General features: G+C 44.1%; 1 protein-coding gene across 1 annotated transcript in view; it reads left to right on the forward strand.

Annotated features, from left to right (window-relative positions):
• Positions 1-1691: 1691 nt before the first annotated feature.
• Positions 1692-25583, forward strand: part of ANKRD13A (ankyrin repeat domain 13A) — a 41230-nt gene continuing 17338 nt past the window's right edge. Inside the window, exons 1-6 of the mRNA XM_003279663.4 lie at positions 1692-2084; positions 14375-14507; positions 15473-15597; positions 19628-19673; positions 21593-21736; positions 22386-22575. Coding sequence (XP_003279711.1) covers positions 1989-2084; positions 14375-14507; positions 15473-15597; positions 19628-19673; positions 21593-21736; positions 22386-22575 — 734 coding nt within the window. The 5' untranslated portion in view covers positions 1692-1988. The remainder of the gene's footprint in view (positions 2085-14374; positions 14508-15472; positions 15598-19627; positions 19674-21592; positions 21737-22385; positions 22576-25583) is intronic.

The following is a 25583-nucleotide window of genomic DNA, read 5'->3' on the forward strand; positions in this document are numbered from 1 at the left end:
GATAGTAACCCCTCAGTAAATAGTAGCTCCCATAATTATGGATATTGCTATTATTTTCTAATTACTGTTTTTCTTCATATGCGTGGAATTTGAGAATAACAATAGCTAACCTGGGATAATTTACAAAATGGTGTGAGATAAACACAATGAAATGAGGTGAATCAGTGTGAAGGAGAAAGGAGATGTGACCCTAATACCAATGATTACTTATTGTCTGTCTTACATATAAACACAACTATGATCTCCATTCAGCAAATATTGAATGCCTGTTGTGAGCCAGGTACTATTTTGGTTTTAGATACTCTGGTAAGCAAAACGATGTGGTTCCTGTCATTGTGGGGTTTTCTGATTAATGAGATAGGGAGATTTTCAATAAACATGGGATGATGAAGAAGAAGAAGAATGTTAAGTTGCAAAAGGCATCTGAAAGAATGAGAAGTGCTGGAAGAGGCCTCAGAAGCACTGGTCTTGAGTCCATCTCTACAGTGTGATAAATGTGTGATGGAGGAATAATCACAGAATTCCCACGCATTCCATGGTTAGAGGGCTCCGGGGTGCCATACTGGTGCTCCTGCATCCTGTTTTGGTTTAACAACTCACAAATCTTCGGGCTCCACATCTGTGGAGAATGGATTAGGATGGGATTCTTGAACAGCTGTTGTTGCAGGCATCTGAAGAGCTGGATGTGCATACACTCAGAGGGCAGAGGGAATAGTTTCACAATGCATTAAATAGCTTCACCCAGCTATGTGGTCTAGTTGTAGACAGCTGAGCTGAAGCAGCAGCAGAAAGTTCAAGCCCATGAGTAGCTAGCTGTAAGTTGATTTGGTTCTTCATTGAGTCAAGGAGGCATAGCGCCTGAAACTCAAAGAATAAACTTCATATTCGCAGACTGTGGTCAAATATGTATATTATTTATCAGTCCTTTCAGCCATAACCTCAAATCCAAAAAGCTAGCTTAAAAATGACATTCATACATGGACTAAATCACCACCATAGATAGCTATTGAATCATAACCTGGTTCGGAGTTCAGATAGAAGCGGCTCTCAACTGAGAACGATTTTTCTCCCCGAGACGACATTTGGCAATATCTGGAGAGGCATGTTTTGGGGAGTGCTACTGGCATTGAGTGGGGAGAAAGACCAGGGAAACTGCTCAGCATCCTACAAAGGACCAGACAACCCCCACACAAAAACTGCCCAGTTCAATATGTGCCGAGGTTGAGAAATCATGAAGTAGAAATATCCCCTTTTATGCAAATACTGTATTTGAAGCCACTTCGCCAGGGTTTAGCGTTCCTCCTTCAAAAATTGTCCGGCGTTGCCCACTTCCAAAATGGCTTTTGACCCATCGTGGAAGCATCTGCCCTGCTCCAAAAAGGCTGCAAGGCTTTCGGCAGCTGGAATGGTTTGGTCCGGGGCTCAGTTGTCACCCCCTGACTGCAGAGCCAATGGAAGAGGTCCAGTTGTGGACCGAACCACATGGGGCCGCTGGAGAAGGGGGAAAGAAGCTGAGGACAGGTAGACGGAACTTTCCGCGTGGAGATCTTTGGCCAAGAGAATGAGCTCAGCTCTGCTCTGTGGGCTACACTGAGTTTCTCGCTGTGAGCTGGAGGTGGGTGCAATGGCGCGGACCCCGGACCCGGTGCCCGAGGTCGCCTACCCCCGCCGCGGCATGCGGTGGTTCGCTCTCTGCACTTCCCTGTTTGGGGCAGTTAGGTCCGCAGAAGTCGGTCCGCGAGCTGTCAGCGCGGGCGGGAACGCCGCGGGGCGAGGGGTGGGCGCGGCCGACCTGGTCCCTGAGCCGGCCGGCGACCCCGGACCTCCCGCGCGCCCCGTACCCGACCGGCTCAGCGGGCCGGCAGCGTAACGCGCCCTTCACTCGTTTGCTCGCTGGCCTCAGGGCAGGCAGGCGGGCGCGGGAGACCCCGCCGGGGCCGAGACTTGGGGCGGGCGGGCGACGAGGACCCGGTTACGGCCTCCTCGCCATGTCCTCGGCCTGCGACGCGGGCGACCACTACCCCCTGCACCTCCTAGTCTGGAAAAACGACTACCGGCAGCTCGAGAAGGAGCTGCAGGGCCAGGTGAGGGGCGGGGCGGGGGTCCGTCTCCCGGTGGGGACTTCGGGGAATCGGGGGTCGTTTCGCCTCCCTGAGCCCATTTCCAGCCCTCTGTCCCCGGGATCCCCAGACCCCTTCCACTTGGCAGGTGTGGGACAGCCCTAATAATAGGACACGTATCGAGTGCTTACCGTGCGACGGGCTTTTAAAATATCTTCTCTCTTCACCTTTACAATAACGCTGGAGAGTAGGTACTGTTACTTTTCCACTGGACAGAGAAGGAAACTGAGGTCCTCAGACGCTACGTGCCTTGTGCGAGGCCGCCCCGCTGATAAATGCCAAGTCGGGATTTTAACTCGGGCCGGCTGGCTCCGGAATGCACCGTCTTAACCGTTTTTAGGTTCTGCTGCCTCAAAGACGTAAGAATAGCACACCCTCCTTGTTGTAAGGAAGGGCTTGGTTGGTTTTGGAGTCCAGGTTCTAACTCGCCCTGTGACCTTGGGCAAGGCATTTTCCCTCTCTGGCCGACGTTAACTTAGCTGTAGAATGAGGATGTTGGTGCTGGGGCAGAACCCAACACTTGACTCTATTGATAGGTCTGGGGTGAGGTCCAGGTGCCGCGTTTTAACAAACTCTCCAGGGAGGCTGATACCTAGCAAAGTTTGAGAATCACCGGTTCTCAGGCTCCTTAAAATCCCTTCCTGGTCTAAAGTGCTTTGATGCTTTAATCTTTTCATTATTGCCGTCTCTTTAAAGCAGTAGTGCTCTCAGTTGGAGGTGATTTTGCACCCACGACCTCCCGGGGACATTTGGCAATGTATGGGACATTTTTGGTGGTTGAAAGTGGGGAGTGGGTGCTTCTGGTAGTGGGTAGAGGCCAGTTATGCTGCTCAACATTCTACAATGGCCAAGACAGCCCCCCGCAACTAAGAATTCTCCGGCCCCCAAAGCCAATAGCGTCTTGGTTGAGAAACTCTGCTTTTCTTTCTTTCCTTCTTTCTTTCTTTCTTTTTTTTTTTTTTTTTTTTTTTTTTTTTGAGACTGAGTTTCACTCTTGTTGCCCAGGCTGGAGTGCAATGGTGCGATCTCGGCTCACTGCAACCTCCGCCTCCCGGGTTCAAGCGATTCTCCTGCCTCAGCCCCCCAGGTAGCTGAGGTTTCAGGGATGCGCCACCATGCCCGGCTGATTTTGTATTTTTAGTAGAGACGGGGTTTCTCCATGTTGGTCAGGCTGGTCTCAAACTCCTGACCGCAGGTGATCCGCCCGCCTCAGCCTCCCAAAGTGCTGGGATTACAGGTGTGAGCCACCACGCCTGGCCGAGAAACTCTGCTTTTAAAGTATCCCAACAATTCTGGGAGGTACTGGTGCCCTCAAGTTTCAAGCTAACAAACTTAGCAGTTAGGATGAGGATTTGTGATTACCCCTGAAATCTAGTATGGTTGTTCTTGTTGACTTCATACATTTTATCTAGTGTCTTACAGACCTGGTTTTTGAATGGCTCAAAATTGGTGCTATAATTGTCAAGAAATTGCAGAGGAAGAGGAGGATTGTTTGTCTTATGGTTGACAAAAATTGAGACAGGTTAGCATTACTCCATTTGGTGAATGGGTACTGCAAGCTGTGTGCTTGCAACCTGCCATATTTAAGGTGGTTGAGCCCCCACCGAAAGTCCAAAATTACCCTCTTTTCTTTTTCTTTTTTTTTTCTTTTTGAGATGGAGTCTCACTCTGTCATCCAGACTGGAGTGCAGTGGCGAGATCTCAGGTCACTGCAACCTTCGCCTCCTGGGTTCCAGCGATTCTCCTGCCTCAGCCTCCTGAGTAGCTGGGATTACAGGCTAATTTTTGTATTTTTAGTGGAGATGGTATTTTGTCATGTTGGCCATGCTGGTTTCAACCCCCGGCCTCAAGCAATCCGCCCACCTCTACCTCCCAAAGTGCTGGGATTACAGGCATGAGCCACTGTGCCCGGCCTTTTTTCATTTAAAAAGAATTCCAGATCCGATAAACTTTTGTGAGAGTCATCGTTCTTAATTAGATGACAGGCCAACGATTTAAGAGTTCAGGAGATAGGACACATGCCCTCAGACTAAATGATTCACGCCATTAGGCATTTTAGTATACTGATCATTTAATTCCTTTTCTATTACTAGACATGGTACAGAGGTAAAAACTCTAAGACTCAGCTAGGACACTTTAAAAATGACCAGTTTCGGTTTTTAGGCATCTACTTTTGGTGCCCAGGCTGGTCTTGAACTCCTGTACTCAAGTGATCTGCCCGCTTCAGCCTCCCAGAGTGCTGGGATTACAGGCATGAGCCACTGTGCCCTGCCCAAATCCTGTATTCTTAACCCCTACTATACTTCTTTCAGCAAAAATCACTTCATTTCAAGATTATGGAGAATAAATAAGGAAGATAATGGACCTGAAAGTGCAGGCATATGGTAATTGGAAACAATATTTACTAGTAGCTGCTGCTATTATAATCATCATTTGTAAACCTGGGGATTGAGCTTTTCTCTATATTACAGTTGTTCTGCAAGGAAGATGTATTGATTGCATAATTAAAAACAAAAAATTCTTAAGTCCGGGCGCAGTGGCTCCCGCCTGTAATCCCAGCACTTTGGGAGGCTGAGGTGAGCAGATCACCTGAGGTCAGGAGTTCGAGACCAGCCTGACCAACATGGTGAAACCCCATCTCTACTAAAAATACAAAAATAGCCGGGTGTGGTGGCACGCGCCTGTAATCCCAGGTACTCAGGAGGCTGAGGCAGGAGAATCGCTTGAACCCAGGAGGCCGAGGTTGCAGTGAGCCAAGATCGTGCCACTGCACTCCAGGCTGGGAGACAGAGCGAGACTCCAACTCAAAAAACAAAAAAACAAAAAATTCTTATCACCCCAGCAATAAAGTGCCTGTTTCCCTTAATGTTTTGTTTGCTGGTGAGTTTCTGCTGTCAGTTTCCTCATTCCCTCTATCACCCGACTGAGACTTGGAGCATGTACACTGATAGCTGTAAGGATTTTTTTCCAGGTTTTTTGTTCCTGTTCCAGGAACAGCAACACAGGAAAGAATCAAGTTTATCCAGATGAAGAGGATAAGCACATGTTTCTGAGTGTGTGTGAGCCAGCCCCAATCCCACTGTCTCACTAATAGCAGGCAGTTGTGTAACTTTGCCAACTTCGAGATTGTTTCAGGCCTTCGTTTGATCAGCAGAGGCATTTAATAAAGTGCTTCTTAACCCATCAGCTCATTAATATTCAGTGGGGCCTTGAAGTTGGTTGCTGAAGTTGAAACTGTTTGTGTTCTGCTTATGTCATTTGTCACTTAGCTAAAGAAGTCTGTTAAACTTCTTTGGCCTTCTTACTGATGCTGAGACATGAACACTTAAGGGGACAGATGCAAAGGTGAGTCAGTGTACCTTAGACAGGGTTAGAAAACCTGGGTTGTGTGAGGAGGGTGGCAAATGAGGCCTGACTCTAGAGCCAGGCTCCCTGTTAGGAAGCCAGCAGGCGAAAAGCATAGCACCTAGGTAAGAGGAGGACATTCCTGGGGTTCTTACTCCAGCCTGGGGCAGGCCAGGTGAGGCCCCTGGGCACAGATTCAAATCGCTGAGCCATGGGCTAGGCATCCAAGATGAAGAGCCTAGAGCCTGCTCTCCGCGTGTGCCCCCTTGGTCATTGGGGGTTCAAGCTCACCTTAGGAAACTGGCCGCAAGATTCCTGTTCCCACTGACTCACGGTGGGGGCCACACAGAGGACCAGGATGGTCTGAGAGTAAAGAGGAGTGAGGGTGGTTGTCTGTGTTGAGAGAGAGGAGGACTAGCCAGCAGCCTCTTGCTGGAGTCCCCCTAAAGGTGACAGTGAGTTTATGAAGCACTTCCTGCATGCCAGGTACCAAGGCACAGGGGAACTGATAATTCACCTGAGGCTAGTGGGCAAGCTGGAAGGGGTGCCCGGTTGTCTGGTTCTGCAGCCTGGCCTCAGAGCTCGGCAGGAGGATGGCAAGATAGTAAAGAAGGCTTTTGATTGAGGAGGCTGAGGTGGGGGCAGTGCTTGAGGACAGGAGTTCAAGACCAGCCTGGCCAATATAGTAAGACTCCATCTCCTTAAAAAAAAATTTTTTTTTGGCTGGGCACAGTGGCTCACGCCTGTACTCCCAGCTCTTTGGGAGGCCAAGGTGGGTGGATCACGAGGTCAGGAGTTCAAGACTAGCCTGGCCAACATAGCGAAACCCCATCTTTGCTAAAAATATGAAAAATTAGCCGGGCATGGTGGCGGGTGCCTGTAATCCCAGCTACTTGGGAGGCTGAGGCGGCAGAATTGCTTGAACCCAGGAGGCGGAGGTTGCAGTGAGCCGAAATCGCACCATTGCACTCTAGCCCCAGCGACAGTATGAGACTCCATCTCAAAAAAAAAAATAAATATTTTTTTAAGGCTTTTGAGCAAGAAAAGTGGATGGGCTGAAATGAGCAAATAGGAAGGAAACTCCTAGTTAAAGGGGGATGGGTATTTTTGTTTGGGTATAGCTCATGGCTAAGGAAACTTAAAAGAAAAACCTAAATGATCAGTTTCAAAAGTGAATTCCGGCCGGGCGTGGTGGCTCACGCCTGTAATCCCAGCACTTTGGGAGGCCGAGGTGGGCGGATCACCTGAGGTCGGGAGTTCGAGACCAACCTGACCAACATGGAGAAACCCCGTCTCTACTAAAAATACAAAATTAGCCAGGTGTGGTGGTGCATGCCTGTAATCCCAGCTACCCAGGAGGCTGAGGCAGGAGAATTGCTTGAACCTGGCAGGCGGAGGTTGCAGTGAGCCGAGATTGCACCATTGCACTCCAGCCTGGGCAACAAGAGGGAAACTGTCTCAAAAGAAAAAGTGAATTCCAGCTAAATTCTGAAAGTCCTTGTTCTCTGAACTCATATTATTAGTTGAAGATTCTAAGCCCCACTATTAACTGTAATGCCATTTGAGCAAATCCCTTTTAGGAAGAAAGTGACAGCTATATGAAACTACATAGTGTGGGCGTATGATAATAACAGATAACTCTTCTCAGCGCTTACTGTGGTGTCAAGCACCGTGCTAAGTTAAGGCCTTTCCCCTTGTAAGAACTGTAAGGTAGGTTTTTTTTATTGTTCAGTTTTACAAGCGAGCAAACTGAAGCTCAGGAGGAATTAAGCAACTTGTCAAACAGTACATGAGAGATTCGTTTTATGTATTACATATAAACACATACACATTGATTTTTTTCAAAAGATTTTTATTGCGATATAGTTCACTTATATAATCTACATTTAAAGGTTATTCAATGGTTTTTAGTATATCTGCTGAGTTGTGCAACTATCACTACTGTCAAATTTCAGAATTTTTTTTCTTTCTCTTTTTTTTGTTTTTGTTTTTGAGACAGAGTCTCACTCTCTTGCCTAGGCTGGCACCATCACAGCTCACTGCACCCTTGACCTGGGCTTAAGCAATCCTCCCACCTCAGCCTCCCGAATAGCTAGGACTGCAAGCAAGCACTACCATGCTTAGCTAATTTTTAAAGATTTTTTTGTAGAGAAAATGTGTCCCTATGTTGCCCAGACTGGCCTGAAACTCCTGGGCTCAAGCAGTCCTCCTGCCTTGGCCTGCCAAAATGCTGAGATTACAGGTGTTAGCCACTGCACCCACCCTGTAACATTTTCCTCACCTGAAAAAGAAACCCCATACCTGTAGCAGTCACTCCTCATTTCTCCTAACCTCTCCAGCGCCAGGCAACCTGCTAACCTACTTCCTGTCTCTAGATTTGCCTATTCTGGACATTTCATATAAATAGAATCATATGTGGCCTTTTGTTTCTTCTTTTACTTAGCATAGTGTTTTGGAGGTTCATCTACATTATGGCATGTTTCAGGTACTTAATTCCTTTTTATTACTGAATATATTCCATTGCATGGATGTACTATGTTTTGTTTGTTAGACAAACATGTTTTTCCATTTGTCAGTTGATGGACATTTGGGTTGTTGCCACTTTTTGGCTATTATGAATAACACTGCTGTGTGTATTTGTGTATATGTTTTTGTGGGTTTCTTTTTTTTTTTTTTTTTTTTTTTGAGACAGCTTGCTTTATTGCCTAGGCTGGAGTGCAGTGGCACGATCTCAGCTCTCTGCAACCTCTGCCTCCTGGGCTTAAGCAATTCTCTTGTCTCAGCCTCCCTAGTAGCTGGGATTACAGGTGCGCATCACCATGCCTGGCTAATTTTTGTATTTTTAGTAGAGATGGGGTTTCACCATGTTGGCCAGGCTGGTCTTGAACTCTTGACCTCAAGTGATCAGCTCACCTTGGCCTCCCAAAGTTCTGGGATGACAGGCGTGAGCCACCATGCCCAGCCCCATGTCTAAGTTTTTGTATGGGTATATGTTTTCATTTATCTTGGGTATATACCTTGGAGAGGAATTGCTGGGTCATGTAGTTACTCTATGTTTAACTTTTTGAGGAACTGCTAGGAATTTTTCAAAGTGGCTGCACTATTTTACATATCCACCAGCAGTGTATGAGGGTTCCAGTTTCTTCACATCCTTGTCAATACTTGGTATTATCTGTTGTTTTGTTTGTACGCATCCTAGTGGGTGTGAAGTGGCATCTCATTGTGGTTTTGATTTGCATTTCTCTTATGATTAGTGATGTTGAGCATCTTTTCATGTGCTTATTGGCAATTTGTGTATCTTCCTTGGAGAAATGTCTACTCAAATCCTTTGCCCATTTAAAAATTGAGTTATTTGACTTGCTGAGTTGTAAAGGTTGTTTGTATATTCTGGATAATAGGCCATTATCAGTATGTGATTTGCAAATATTTTCTCCCATTCCATGGGTTGTCTTTTTTTTTTGAGATGGAGTTTCACTCTTGTTGCCCAGGCTGGAGTGCAATGGTGTGATCTCGGCTTACCACACCCTCCACCTACCAGGTTCAAGCGATTCTCCTGCCTCAGCCTCCTGAGTAGCTGGAATTACAGGCATGCACCACCATGCCCGGCTAATTTTGTATTTTTAGTAGAGATGGAGTTTCTCCATGTTGATCAGGCTGATCTCGAACTCCCTACCTCAGGGGATCCTCCCGCCTCGGCCTCCCAAAGTGCTGGGATTATAGGCGTGAGCCATTGAGCTCAGCCAAAATTTTGTTCTTTTGCATGTAGATATTCAGTTGTTCAAGCGGCACTTGTTGAAAGGACAGTTCTTTCCCAATGAATTATTTTGGCACCCTTGTTGAAAATCAATTGACCATAAATGTGTGGGTTTATTTCTGGACTCTAAATTGTATTCCATTGACCTGTATGTCTGTCCTTATGCCAGTACCACGTTGTCTTGATTGCTGTAGCTTTGTGTAGTACGTTTTGAAATTGGCAAGCATGAAATGTGAGTCCTCAGACCTTTCTCTTCAAGGTGGCTATTCTAGGTTTCTTGTATTTCCACATGAATTCTAACATCAGCTTGTCAATATCAGCAAAAAGCCAGCTGAGATTTTGATAGGAGTTGAATTGAATCTATACCTCAGTTTGGAGAGTTTTGTCATTTTAACAATACTGTCTTTTAAACCATGAGCATAAGGATGTTTTTCAATTTATTTAGGTCTTCTTTAATTTTGTGGGGTTTTTTTTTTGTTTTTTTTTTTGAGATGGAGTTTTCACTATTGTTGCCCAGGCTGGAGTGCAATGGCACAATCTTGGCTCACTGCAACCTCCACCTCCCAGGTTCAAGCGATTCTCCTGCCTCAGCCTCACAAGTAGCTGGGATTATAGGCACGTACCACCACGCCTGGCTAATTTTGTATTTTTAGTAGAGATGGGGTTTCTCCATGTTGGTCAGGCTGGTCTCGAACTCCCGACCTAAGGTGATCCGCCCACCTCAGCCTCCCCAAGTGCTGGGATTACAGGTGTGAGCCACCACACCAGGCCAGATCTTCTTTAATTTTTTTTAAACAATGTTTTATGGTTTTAAGAGTATGTAAGCTTTATATTTATTGTGTTATATTTATTCCTAAATGTTTTATTTTTTGATGCTATTATAGATGGAATTGTTTTCTTAATTTCATTTTTGAGTTGCTCATTACAAGTATATAGAAATATAATTGATTAGTTATTGATCTTGTGTCCTGAAACCTTGCTGAACTCATTTAATAGTTCTAATAGTTTTTTGGTGGATTCCTTAGGATTTTATACACAAGATCATGTCATCTTCCTTTCCATTCTGGATGCTTTTTATTCCTTTTTCTTGCCCAGTTGCCATGATTAGAATCTCTAGTACAATGTTGACTAGATATGGTGAAAGAGGACATCCTCATCTTGTTCCTCATCTTAGAGGGGGGGCATCCAGTCTTTCACCATTAACTATGATGTTAGTTGTGGGTTTTTTAGAGATGCTTTTTGAGGAAGTTTCCTTTTATTCCTAGTATGTTGAGAGTTTTGGTTTTTTTCTTTTAATCATGAAGGGATGTTGGAGTTTTGTCAAATGTTTTTGCTGCAGCTGTTGAGATGATCATGTATTTTGTTTTATCCTATGATATGGTGTAATATGTTAATTGACTATCTGAAGTTATACCATTCTTATATTTGTAGGATAAGTCTCAGTTAGTCATAGTATAAAATACCCTTTTTATATGTTGCTGAATTTAGTTTGCCAGTATACTGTTGAGGATTTTTGCATCTATATCATAAGAGATATTAGTGTGTGGTTTTCTTTTCATATGACGCATTTGTAATCAGGATAATAGTGGGTTCATAAAATGAATTGGAAAGTTTTCCTTCTTCATCTATTTATTGGAAAAGTTTGTGAAACATCAGTATTAATTCTTTAAATGTTTAATAGCATTCACCAGTGAAGTCCAGGCATGGTGGCTCATGCCTGTAATCCCAGCACTTTGGGAGGCTGAGGTGGGCGGATCACATGAGGTTAGGAGTTCAAGACCAGCCTGGCCAACATGGCAAAACCCCAGTTTTACTAAAAGTACATAAATTAGCCAGGTGTGGTGGCGGGCACCTGTAATCCCAGCTACTCAGGAGGCTGAGGCACAAGAATCACTTGAACCTGGGAGGCGGAGGTTGCAGTGAGCTGAGATTGTGCCACTATACTCTAGCCTGGGCGACAGAGCGAGACTCAGTCTCAAAAAAAAAAAAAAAAAAAAAAAAAAAACCATCTGGGCCTGCATTTTTTTGGTGGGCAGTTTTAAAATTACTAATTCAATCTCTTGTTATAAACTTATTCAGATTTTCGGTTTCTTTTTGAGTCAGTTTTGATAGTTTGCATTTCTGTAGAGATTTATCTTGTTCATCTAAGTTGTCTAATTTGTTGGCATACAGTTGTTCATAGTCGTCTTTTATTTTATTTTATTTTTTGAGACAAAGTTTTACTCTTGTCGCCCAGGCTGGAGTGCAATGGCACAATCTCGGCTCACCACAACCTCCACCTCCCGAGTTCGAGCAATTCTCCTACCTCAGCCTCCTGAGTAGCTGGGGCTACAGGCATGCGCCACCACGCCCGGCTAATTTTGTATTTTTAGTAGAGACGGGGTTTCTCCATGTTGGTCAGGCTGGTCTCGAACTCCCAACCTCTAGTGATCCACCCGCCTCGGCCTCCCAAAGCGTTGGGATTACAGGCAGGACCCACCACTCTTGGCCCATAGTTTTCTTTTATAATCCTTTTTATTTCTCTAGAGTTGCTAATAATATTCCATCTTTAATTCCTGATTTTAGTAAGTTAAGTCTTCTCTCTTTTTTCCTTGGTCTATCTAACTAAATGTTCGTCAATGTTGTTGACATTTTCCAAGAACCAACTTTTGGTTTTGTTGATTTTCTCTGTTGCTTTCTCTTCTCTATTTTACTCATTCCCCCTCTACTCTTTATTCACTTATTGTTTTAAAATCACACTGTCACCATAATACAATTACAGCATCTTTTTTTTCTACTGCCTCTTACTTCAGATGAGAGAGATGCAGGAAGGTCTGAAGAGTTACAATTATCCAAGAAATGTGTGCTGCTCTGTGGCTTATCCATAGGTGCTCCTCTGCGGTTCAAAGTAGAAAAAAAGTGAACATCATAATGTATTTGGCTTTTATTTTGTACATCATCTCTAACTGTTGTCCAGGAGTTTGAGTGTTTTTTGTTTGTTGTTTTGTTTTGGAGACGGAGTCTCGCTGTGTCACCCAGGCTGGAGTACAATGGCACAATCTCAGCTCACTGCAACCTCTGCCTCCCGGGTTCAAGCAATTCTCCTGCCTCAGCCTCCTGAGTAGTTGGGACAATATAGGCGCTCACCACCTCGCCCGGCTAATTTCTGTATTTTTAGTAGAGATAGGGTTTCACCATTTTGGTCAGGTTGGTCTCGAACTTCTGACCTCAGGTGATCCATCTGCCTCGGCCTCCCGAAGTGCTGGGATTACAGGCATGAGTCACCACTCCTGGCTGAGTTTGAGTGTTACTCCTTACTCTGTGCTTTTAGTTTTGCTCTGGGGTGTGAATTGTAGTAAGTAGTTTCCCCTTTCCCATGATAAACATTTTTACACACCTCCCCTGTGGCAGGTAGTGTGCTAAACCTAGCATCTTTCATTTAGATTGAATTTGTTAGGTAAGAAAATACTTAGTTTATGTAATAGACGTGTAGGAAGATAATGAGTTCGCTAATTATTTCTTTCCTGCTAAACTTCAATTGAATTCATAGTTCATAAGTTCATCGTCTTGTTACTTTTAAGAAAATATTTAATGCAAGTTAGAGACTAGGGTAAGAGAATCTAGAAGATATTAATATGACTTGGATCCTACCCTTTGGAATTCTCCATCTCTTTGGTGGGATGGACAAGTCATAACCTTGGGAAGAGTCAGGGAATCATGGGAGATGTGTGGACCGGGCTCCAGGAGACAGGAAGGTATTTTAGCACTGGGGGAACACTGAGGCCTGGGATTAGTCCAGGAGGACTTAGGTTCAGCTAGCAGATGTCTTCAACTATGTCCCTTATTCCTCAATAAGAGTTATCTTCACTGTGTAATAGCCATGACATAGTTTTCGCACAACAGGGAGGTTTGACTGCTATTGGATTGTGGTGGTTTACCCATGATCCTGCTTCACTTTCCTAAGTGGCACTTTCTGCGTATCTTCAGAGACTGCAGGGGTAGTACCTGAATAACAGCTAGCATCTCAAATCAAAATAAAGCACATTTTCTAAGATGTATTATGGCGTTTAAAAAGTTTTTAAAGGCTGGGCATGGTGGCTCATGCCTTTAATCCCAGCTACTAGGGAGGCTGATATGGGAGGATCGCTTGAGCCCAAGAGGTCAAGGCTGCAGTAAGCTGTGATCATGCCACTGCACACCAGCCTGGGTGACAGAGTGAGACCTTGTTTAAAAAAAAAAAAAAAAAAGTTGTGCCTTCCAAAAGTCCATGGCAGTTTGTTGTATCCTTGGAAGAACTTTCAGAGTCACATTTTGCAGGCAGTGCACAGGCATTGAGACTCAGCTCACACTAGAGAAATTGCTGCGTGGCTCTGGAGACGCAGTGCAGGTGCCAAAAGGGGGGCGAGAGTGGGAGAATAGGAATGAAGAGGTAAGAGCCAGGTGTGCATATCTAGCATGGGGAAGAAAACCCTCGATGGGATGGACGGAAGTGATGCATGTGCACTTGCCTGTTTCTCTGTGAGTAGATCCACATACGTGCCTGGCAGACCTGTTTCTCTGTGAGTAGATCCACATACGTGCCTGGCAGATCATGTTTGTGGTCTGAAGGATCCACAGATGCTGCTGGAGTTTCTGTGCTACTTCAGGGCACGTGGAACTCAATACACAATAATGAGAGTGGTGTTTTGGTGGGAATCCAGCTAGAGAATGTAATTTTATTCTGACCCAAATTATCTTCTATGCTTTCAGTTTTGATTAAGGTCCTGTAGTTACTGTTCTAGACTTGAATGCTGATACGTGCTTGAGAAATCTCCCATGTTCAGTGTTGTCCGGCGATTGCATTTCATGAAAGCTCCTGGCCTTATTTAGACTTAATTTGAGTGCTGTTGAGAGCTTAACGTTGTGTTGGATGATCTGGGGCCTGTTGCCAACATTTATTTATTAGGCAGTTAACTTTATAGAAAAAGGAATTCAGTAACTATCATCTTCATATATAATCCCCAAATTCATATTTTAACTGTGCCCAAATGCAAACATACCTTCTTACATGTGTTGCTCTAATTAATGCATAAATATGTTTTCTATTTTTTGTACTTGAAATATCTGTCACACACACACATTTCCCTATCTTAATGTAATACATCCGATTATATAAATGCCAGTGTTTCTTTCACAGAATGTGGAGGCTGTGGACCCACGAGGTCGAACATTATTGCATCTTGCTGTTTCCTTGGGACATTTGGAATCTGCTCGAGTCTTACTCCGACATAAAGCAGATGTGACAAAAGAAAATCGCCAGGGATGGACAGGTAAGTATACTTTAAAATAATTTAAAGTCCGCCTGAGCAACATGGTGAAACCCTGTCTCTACAAAAAAATACGAAAATTAGCCAGATGTGGTGGTGCATGTCTGTAGTCCCAGCTACTCAGGAGGCTAAGGGGGTAGGATCACCTGAGCCTGGGGAGTTTGACACTGCAGTGAACTGTGATTGCGTCACTGCACTCCACCCTGGGCAATAGAGCGAGACCTTGTCTCAAAAAAAGGTCATTCATTTTGGTTTCTCTTTCTGAATAATGGCTGGTCTCAATCATACTTTTCCTTGGAGTTATCTTTATCTTAAGGTTTCTCTCTTGGGATGAGGGATAGGGACAAGGAAATGGGAGCCCAGGATGATGCAGGTTGCGTCCCAGGCCAGAAACCCTCAGTAGAGAATGACTCCTCATCCAGAAACAGCTTTCAGTGCGAACTTCTTCCACCATACATGAATGTGGAGGCCAGTTTTCCCCTGAGGAATATGGTTACCTCCATTGAATCCATCAAAATAGGCAAAAATCAAAAATAAATTGTGGCTAAAAGTAGCCTCTTCCTGGGAAATCCTGGCATTTCACTTGTTTTTACGCTCTTCTACCATTGGTCAGAGTAATTTTATGTTGACTGAGCAGGGATACTGTAGGCCAAGCCCTGCCTGCCAGGTCTACATATAACCACAGTTACATGTTGTGTGATCGTATAGTTAATGCCAACTGTCTAAACACATTGTCAGGATTTCGGAACCAGTGGTAAGAATAGGGGTCGGGAGAGGTGCTAAGGGTACTCTATGTTTTTTACTCAGTGAAGAGCTAGCAATCAGAAGTCATGATCATCGTGGTAAGTTTGGACTGCAGCCCTTTTCTTCTGAAGAAAATACTGGTCTTTGATCTAGATACTTTTTCAGCCTGGTTTTGGAATTTGTCAGAAAGTATGAGAATTAAATTTCATCCTTTTGTTTTCCAGTTTTACATGAGGCTGTGAGCACTGGCGATCCTGAGATGGTGTACACAGTTCTCCAACATCGAGACTACCACAACACGTCCATGGCCCTTGAGGGAGTTCCTGAGCTGCTCCAAAAAATTCTTGAGGTATCCATGAAAATGTGGTCAGGCCATAATCTGAGCTAAATGCTGATACAATTACTGGAGACACAGTTTGACATCCTTGTGTGCCTTCCTAAAGAGTTTTCTGATTCGCGAATATGAAATACTGAATACCAATCACATTATTCCTTGCCCTTCTAATTTGTGGAAGTGTGAGGTCTTTCACAAATTACACTTCTAAGTCGCTATTTAAAATTTAAGTACTATTTAAAAATTATAATTTAGCCAGGCATAGTGGCTCATGCCTATATTCCCACCACTTTGAGAGGCTGAGGCAGGAGGATTTGCTGAAGCCCAGGAGTTTGAGACTGGCCTGGGCAACAAACAAAGCAAGACTCTGTCTCTAAAAAAAAAATTAGCAGGGCATGGTAGTGCATACCTGTAGTCTGAGCTACTTGGGAGGCTGAAGTAGGATGATCGCTTGAACCCAGAAGGTTGAGGCTGCAGTGAGCCATGATCGCACCCCTGCACTCCAGTCTGGGTGACAGAGCAAGACCTAAAATAATAATAAATATAATAATATAATAATAAATGATAATAAAGTAAAAATTAGAACTTAAGGAAAATGGACATCAAACAGTTAATTTGTTTAGGTGCCTGTTTTCTTGAAAGTAGCCTCCTGAGCATCAATAATCTTAAGGAAGTTGTGATAGGCATCACTTACTATGTAGGGATTTTCAGATTCTGTTAAGGCTCAGAGGTCCGTGTGTAACTTCTCCTTGCCAGGCTTGTCACTTCAGCTATTAGTATTTCCAGACCTTTAGTCCATTGCCCGAATTCATTTATAGAGAAAAATTAATAGCTCTATTGAGAAAAGGAACAACTTTATTATAAATAAGACAATCAGCCGGGCGTGGTGGCTCACGCCTGTAATCCCAGCACTTTGGGAGGCCAAGGCAGGCGGATCACAAGGTCAGGAATTAGAGACCAGCTTGGCCAATATGGTGAAACACCGTCTCTACTAAAAATACAAAAATTAGCTGAGTGTGGTGGCATGTGCCTGTAGTCCCAGCTGCTCGGGAGGCTGAGACAGAAGAATTGCTTGAACCCGGGAGGCGGAGCTTGCAGTGAGCCGAGATCATGCCACTACACTCCAGCCTGGTGACAGAGTGAGACTCTGTTTAAAAAAAAAAAAAAAAAAAAAAAGACAATCATTGGTCATTTTTTGAGCCATCTTTAAAAAGAATTTCTTTTTTTTTTTTTGAGACGGAGTTTCACTCTTATTGCCCAGGCTGGAGTGCAATGGCGTGATAGCTCACTGCAACTTCCGCCTCCCAGGTTCAAGCGATTCTCCTGCCTCAGCTTCCTGAGTAGCTGGGATTACAGGTGGATGCCACCATGGCCAGCTAATTTTTTGTATTTTTAGTGGAGACGGGGTTTCATCATGTTGGCCAGGCTGGTTTCGAACTCCTGACCTCAGGTGATCCGCCTGCCGCAGCCTCCCAAAGTGCAGGGATTACAAGCATGAGCCACTGCACCCAGCCTAAAAAAAATTTCTAAGCTAAGTCATGCCCAAGGTATTCATTTCCTGTATATACTACAGTGAAATCTCCCATAAAATATGAAATATTTGTGTGCATTGTTTTAAAAATAGGTGTGCATTTTTGAGTGTGCAAAGATCACATGGATTTCTTGTTTTATTCCTAACTTAACTGCAAGAGGAACTAAAAACATCGTCTGCCCACTTGGCAAAGTAGAAAATTACTTTTTTAACATGAGGTCACCCTTCACTTAAAAAATTTAGTGTCGGTCGGGCACAGTGGCTCACGCCTGTAATCCCAGCACTTTGGGAGGCTGAGGCGGGTGGATCACAAGGTCAGGAGACTGAGACCATCCTGGCTAACACGGTGAAACCCCATCTCTACTAAAAATACAAAAAATTAGCCGGGTGTGGTGGCAGGCGCCTGTAGTCCCAGCTACTCAGGAGGCTGAGGCAGGAGAATGGCGTGAACCTGGGAGGTGGAGCTTGCAGTGAGCCGAGATTGCACCACTGCACTCCAGCCTGGGTGACAGGGCAAGACTCCATCTCAAAAATAATAATAATAATATTAATAATTAGTGTCAAGGATTTTAATTTTTTTACTCATATTGGTCCATTGCGATGGACTGCACTGAATTGTATTCTTTGCTTCAAGTTATAGAGAGCCCATAAATGACCTGTGTACTTAGTGGCTCCAGAAGCTGTCATTGATGTCTTGTCTTTGAACAATATCTCCTTATAACATACACCAGCCTTTCTTACCACCAGTCTCTTGGAGATTGTCTTTGCTCATCATTGGAAGGCTGGCAGATTTTACTCCAGGGTAGATTCTTGGCCCTCCTGCCCTGTGCTTTGGTAAAAATCATGGCAAAGCCTTGCAAGTGTGTAGGAACAGGAAGAACACCTGGAATTTCTAGCATTTCTGTTCTTTTTTTTTTTTTGAGACGGAATCTTGCTCTGTGGCCCAGGCTGGAGTGCAGTGGCACGATCTTGGCTCACTGCAAGCTCTGCCTCCCGGGTTCACACCATTCTCCTGCCTCAGCCTCCCGAGTAGCTGGGACTACAGGCGCCCGCCACTGCGCCCAGCTAATTTTTTTTTTTTTGTATTTTTAGTAAAGATGGGGTTTCACTATGGTCTTGATCTCCTGACCTCGTGATCCGCCTGCCTTGGCCTCCCAAAGTGCTGGGATTACAGGTGTGAGCCACCACACCCGGCTGCATTTCTCTTCTTGAAGGGTAACTTTTTAGATTTCTGAATCTTAGGAACATATAGGAATGGTAGGTAAGAAAATAATCCTAAACAGGGCTGCTCTGGTGGTTTAAAACTTCAGAAAGCCAAATTCTACATGTTTCAGAGGAAAGTGGAGAAAAATGTTAACTGGAGGGAAAATCAACTTCCTGAGGAAGTGAAGTCTAGCAACCTCTTTCAGTTTCACAGAGTAGTTCAATAAATAGGAAGCACTTGCCAGCACACAAAGCCTTTTACAGTCAAGTTCCTCGTTGAATGGATGGAATTGACATTCCCTACCCTTTGCCTAGAATAGATGGTTACCCACATTGCTTGGCAGTGCTTAAGCCCATCTTCCCAGGCTCATCTTTCTCTTACTGTTAGGAACCTGACTGGAACCCTGAATCAGGTTTGACTTTTATCCCCCTCCAATCCTATTATCCTCTTGCTTTCTGTTCACTTTCTTTCTTGATTTTTTGAGATGGGGTCTCACTCTGTTGCCCAGGCTGGAATAGTGCTGTCTCGGCTCACGACAACCTCTGCCTCCCAGGTTCAAGCGATTCTTCTGCCTCAGCCTCCCCAGTAGCTGGGATTATAGGTGTGTGCCACCATGCCCAGCTAATTTTTGTATTTATAGTGGAGATGGGGTTTCACCGTATTGGCCAGGCTGGTCTCAAACTCCTGACCTTAACTGATCCACCCACCTCAGCCTCCCAAAATGCTGGGATTACAGGCATGAGTGAGCCACTGTGCCCGGCCATCTGTTCACTTTCTTAACATCTAGACATATTTTATATCAAGGTAAAATAACACTCTAATATTTAATAAAATAAGTAATGGGCTTACACTTGTTTTTTTTTTTGTTTGTTTTTTTGTTTTTTTGGATACAGTATCTCGCTCTGTCGCCCAGGCTGGAGTGCAGTGGTGCAATCTTGGCTCTCTGCAGCCTCCACCTCCTGGCCTCAAGGAATCCTCCCACCTCAGCCTCCTGAGTAGCTGGGACTAGAGTGAGCCACCATAGCCAGCTACTTTTTGTATTTTTTGTGGAGACAGGGTTTTGCCACATTGCCCAGGCTGGTCTCAAACTCCTGAGCGCAAGTGATCACCCGCCTCAGCCTCCCAAAGTGCTGGGATTACTGGCATGAGCCACCTCACCCGGCTAGGGGCTTACATTTTGTTTCTTCTTATTTTTTTCTTTTCTTTGTTTTTTTTTTAACCCAGGGTTTTTAAGAACCCTGTTAACCCCTGCTTATGTTGTGTTGATAGTGCTAAGGGTAATCTGTTTTAAACCTTTGTCTGCCCTTCAGGCTCCGGATTTCTATGTGCAGATGAAATGGGAATTCACCAGCTGGGGTGAGTGGCTGTGGGCTCGTTATTTATTTCTCTTTCTAAATTTACTTAGCCCGCATATAGGTTTATTTTTCCTTTGTAAAAGTTACATGTATTTTTTTTTTTAATCAAGGAAATACATAGTGAAGAATAAGGAAAAATAATCACCTATAGTCCCATTTAAACACAACTGTTAATGCTTTGGGTGTTTTTCATCCAGTCTTCCCCGCCATGCATAGGACTTCTCCTCCCAGGCATTCATGAAGGTAGTATATAGACAGTTTCATTTCCTCCTTTTGTCATTTTGTCATTTATAGCTGACATCTATATTATTAGTTTTAAAATGTCACTTTATTTTTATTTTATTTTTATTTTTATTTTTTTGAGACAGAGGCTCACTCTGTTGCCCAGGCTGGAGTGCAGTGGCACAAACTTGGCTCACCATAATCCTCGTCTCCCATATTCAAGCGATTCTCACGCTTCAGCCTCCTGAGTAGCTGGGATTACAGGTGCGCGCCACTGTGCTCAGCTAATTTTTGTGTTTTTAGTAGAGAGTGGGGTTTCACCATGTTAGCCAGGCTGGTCTCAAACTCCTGACCTCAGGTGATCCACCCACCCCAGCCCCCCAAAGTGCTGGGATTACAGGCATGAGCCACCATGCCCAGCCTAATTTTTGTATTTTTAGTAGAGATGGGGTTTCATTATGTTGGCCAGGCTGGTCTCGAACTCCTGTCCTCAGCTGATCCATCTGCCCCAGCCCCCCAAAGTGCTGGGATTACAGGCATGAGCCACTGCACCCAGCCCAAAATGTCACTTTAAATTGCTAGAATTTTAATAAGTAGATTTACCATAATTTACTAATTTCCTTATGTGGTTTAGCTTGATTCTTTTAAACTTGTTATTCTAAACAAGATGAGGTGAATATTGGAATAGCTTATTTTTTTTAACAAAATGGATATATTTCTCTCAAGTATTACATAGGCAGTTGACTGACAGTATATTTCCATAGATGTTCTACTTTTATTTCTTGTAGATAAATTAACGGTAACGCCTAACTTACAGGGTTTCAGCTATTTCCATTTCCAGACTTCCCTTTCAGGCAAGAAGTCATATTTGTATGAAATGTTTAAATGATATAAAAGTAAGTAAAAGAATATAACTTCAGATTGTTTTGAGAAATGAAATTTTTTTCTAATGCACATAGTCACTCTTATTTCAAGTTTTGTCAAAAAGTAGCATACTTAGGCCGGATGCGGTGGCTCACGCCTGTAATCCCAGCACTTTTGGAGGCTGAGGTGGGAAGATCACCTGAGGCCAGGAGTTGAAGACCAACCTGGCCAACATGGTGAAACCCCGTCTCTACAAAAATACAAAAATTAGTCGGGCATGATGGTGGGTGCCTGTAATCCCAGCTACTCGGGAAGCTAAGGCGGGAGAATTGCTTGAACCTGGGAGGCAGAGGTTGCAGTGAGCCAAGATTGCGCCACTGCATTCCAGCCTGGGCGACAGAGCGAGACTCCGTCTCAAAAAAAAAAAAAAAAAAGTGGCATACTTTAGACATTTGATACTCTGGATGGTGGATATGACAATATGGTAGGCCACAGCCATATGGCAAGAGTTGCATATGTGAGTGAGGAAGGCCAGATGGACAGACCTTATATAGTGGGGACAGACCCCACTATAAATTGGGGCTCATTTCGGGATCAAGAATACTCTTGGGAAATTTATTTAGATTTTTTTTTCTGATGAATGGAACGGAAGGTTCATTTTTATTTTTCAAGAGTGATTTCCTGTATGGTAAATATGAGAGCCAAGAAGTCCATTGTTTGATGGTCACCATCTTGCCACTCCCCTCCTTTTATTAAATCAGAATCCTGATTTCCTGGCCTAGGTATTCTGCTTGGCCCTTGAGTTTTTCTCAGTAGTACGCTTCTCTCCTCCAGTGCCCTTGGTTTCTAGAATATGCCCGAATGATGTCTGTCGCATCTGGAAAAGTGGTGCCAAACTGCGCGTCGATATCACATTGCTGGGATTTGAAAACATGAGCTGGATAAGAGGGAGGCGTAGTTTTATATTTAAGGGAGAAGGTGAGTGACTTCTCTTGTAGTAATCACTGCTCAAGCGAAATTACAGGGTGATTTTTAACCATTAAAAGGCTTTCACATTCATGTGCCTTTTCTGTCTGATCCTTCCTAGGACATGTTTTTTTGGTTATTCTTATTAATTATTCAGCTCTCCATCCCTGTCTTCGTTCTTGTCTGGCTAGTTCTCCTTCATGTGTCCTTTACCACCCAGCAGTTACCCTTGTAATGTGTCTGCTTCACTTTCCTGAGCCTTTGTGCACAGGCCTTCTGTGTGTATCTCTGTATAACCCTCCATAATCAGGCATGAGAAATGGCATTGCTCACCTAATGTTGTGCATGCATAATTTCTGTGAATTCTGTAATAATATATTTTATAAAGGACATTGATGGAATATATTGCTAATAAGAATGCAAATTATTAAAAAAATTCCGCATCTTTGGGGAAGATGGCTCAGAGCTTCCTATGTATTGTGGAAAGCTGGTCAGATAATCCCTGTGCAAATAGGTAGTCGATAATCAGTACACTGTAGGTTTTATCAGATAGCACCTGGGAGGACACACATGAAAGATGATACATTTTAACATATGAAGCTTCCTTGTTTTTGCATCTTCCCTACTTTGCACTTAGTTATGCTTTTGTTTCCATTAATAGACAACTGGGCGGAGTTGATGGAAGTCAACCATGATGACAAAGTGGTCACCACCGAACGCTTCGACCTTTCCCAAGAAATGGAGCGCCTCACTCTGGACTTGATGAAGCCAAAAAGCAGGGAAGTTGAGCGGCGGCTCACAAGCCCTGTCATTAACACCAGCCTTGATACTAAAAATATTGCTTTTGAAAGGTACAAATTTAGACTCTAAATTTTAATGTCTAATCCCCATGCTGCCATCTTGAGTGACATGTATGTATTAATTGGAAATTATGGATGGATTGGGTTTTTTCTAATATGACATAATAAACACGAGTAGGTTTTAAGATTGATCTCTAAGCAATTGAAATTGTAGCTGACACTCGACACCATCCATCATTTTTATAGTTAAGTCTTAGAAGACTTAACCAACATGAAGAGTATGAAGAAATGTCTTCCTTTTCTTTAATGTACCCTTTCTAGTGGATTTTACTTGAATCCTGTTTTTGTCTTGGTGTTTATGGACCCACAATACTCAGTCCCAGACCACAAAGCGTGGAGTTTCTGGAGGTTAGAATTGACCCAGTACTGAGTTCAGTTGTACTGATATTGGTCAGTCAGATTCACACTTACTATATAGTTAAATGTTTGTTTGTTTGTTTAACCCACCTCTGAGGTTTAATAGTTTAGAGCAAGAATCTGGAGGGGATTCAGTTCTGTTCCAGACACATAAAGAATTCTCCAGAGAGGTCTGTGCCTTGGTTAATCCAGATGAGAACACCATCACTGGTCATGTGCCTCTGGGCCACATGGAGGGCTTGGGGGGGCCTTTGAGTAGAGGCTGTCAAAGCTGTTCGCTTGTTTCTACAGTGGAGAACACACTGACCCGAGGGAGTCCTAAGAGCACTGATAGTATTTGCCTAGGATGTCACATCCAGCTTTCTGCAAGCCAAAGTAGCTTAGCCTGAGAAAATGGACACTATTATTCTGATAGTATTTGCCTAGGATGCCACATCCAGCTCTCTGCAAGCCTAAGTAGCTTACCCTGACAAAATGGACACTATTATCCTGGACTTAGGCCTTCTTTTCTCTTGATGAATATAACAACTGTCCTCTCATTATATTTTTCTTTTCTTTCTAGTATAAAATTGGTTAATAAATGTGTTTAGTCAAGCATAAAACTTGTTAAGTATCCTTTTCTTCTAATTTAGATTGAGCTGTGGAACTAGGACATCTGTTTGTAATAGAAGAAACCAGTGTGTCCAGGGCTGCTGCTAGGGCAGGAGGGTGGCATCCCTGGAGGCAGGGTCAGTCCTCTTCTGCCAGCCTCCTTGCACGGGCCTGGCCAGTTGACATTCATGGTCTTTCAGAGACAGCAAAATTTAGGGACTGACTGGCTTTCCCTGGGAGGGTCTTGGAAAGACATTTCCAGGCTTCCGCATACCCCTCTGCAGACAGGGAGGGCCCCTGCAGCTTAGGGCTCTATTCGTACCCCCAGAAGGCAGAGGAGGCAGCCTTTTCTGCCACTGTTCATCCGTAGGGATGAGAGGGGGAGGAACTGAGTGCCATCAGCAGGGCTCCTAAATAACTGTGTGACTTTGGGCAAGTGGCCTCATCTCTCCAGTTTTCTTTTTCCTTAGCTGAAAGAAATAATGGAGTGAATCTGGAGATGAAGTCTCCAAAGTCTATGACTCTTAAGATGTCTTGAGAAGAGACATTGTTCCCCATATTGTTCAACAGTAGAGTTGCCAGAGTCATTGTTTGTTGAAGTGCGATTTATGAAGAAAGTGTGACGATTCCTGGCTGTTACCCCACTGAGTATAAATGGGAAATGATAGCATATTCCATTTGTACCGAGGACTAAGGCACATTTTGTATTTTTGTGCCCACAGGGTTTTCAGAGTGCTCAAGCTAACTCTTTTGCAACTGACAGTGTGTAGCTGAGAGAGAATTTTTGGAAGACAGCTGCTTTGTTTTAATGGTGCTCAGAATTAAATGTGTGCTTGTCGTGCACTGAGCAAGAATTGAGCCACTCCTTAGGATTGATACCAGCTACGAAAAGAATATAGCTGCTCTTGAATGTGAGGTTTGTTGGTATAAAAAGTGGGTGAATTTACTTCTGATCAGAGGTGTGAGTATTCATTTGATTGAATTTGGAAGGTGTGGCCTTCTCTCATTTTCTTTTCTTTGTTTCTTTTCTTTCTTTTTTTTTTTTGAGATGGAGTCTCGCTCTGTTGCCCAGGCAGGAGTGCAATGGCACAATCTCGGCTCACTGCAACCTCTGCCTACCGGGTTCAAGCAATTCTCCCACTTTAGCCTCCCGAGGAGCTGGGATTACAGGCACCCTCCATCATGTTCAGCTAATTTTTGTATTTTTGTAGAGGCGGGCTTTTGCCATGTTGGCCAGGCTGGTCTTGAACTCCTGGCCTCAGGTGATCCGCCTACTTTGGCCTCCCAAAGTTCTGGGATTACAGGCATGAGCTATGGCAGCCAGCCCCCTCTCTCATTTTTTGATGGTCACTTTTGTCCACTTTTTTCTAATCTGTTACTCAGAGCTTATGTGTGCAAATTAATACCCTGCCCTGATGAATTTTTGGCCTGCAGTATGTACACTGTTGGTTGCAGTTTGAATTTTTCCCTTCTCTGAAAGATTATGCTTTGCCCACCTCAAACAACATATTCCCTGCCACCTTCAGAGCCTTTCTCCAGATTGTGTAGCAACCACCAAGACACAGTGCCTGTGAAGTGGCCTTTGGTGTGGTGGTCTCAGTGGAGACAGGCAGAGGTGAAAATGGCACGAGAGGGAAGCCAGGTGTTCTATCATCTTCAGATGCTTTTGCATGCAAAGTTATCAAGGGCCACAGAGTCATTAGGAAATTAAAATTTAAAACAGGGTATGAACATTAGGTTGAATAATTAAACTGCTTCCAAGAGTGGAAATGCTGGGCTGGGTGCGCTGGCTCACGCCTGTAATCCCAGCACTTTGGGAGGCTGAGGCGGGTGGATCACGAGATCGGGAGATCGAGACCATCCTGGCTAACACGGTGAAACCCCATCTCTACTAAAAATATAAAAAATTAGCCGGACGTGGTGGCGGGCGCCTGTAGTCCCTGCTACTTGGAAGGCTGAGGCAGGAGAATGGCGTGAACCCAGGAGGCGGAGCTTTCAGTGAGCTGAGATTGCACCACTGCACTCCAGCCTGGGCGACGGTGTGAGACTCC

Source organism: Nomascus leucogenys, chromosome 10 (assembly GCF_006542625.1).
Source record: "Nomascus leucogenys isolate Asia chromosome 10, Asia_NLE_v1, whole genome shotgun sequence".
In the NCBI taxonomy this organism is placed as follows: domain Eukaryota; kingdom Metazoa; phylum Chordata; class Mammalia; order Primates; family Hylobatidae; genus Nomascus; species Nomascus leucogenys.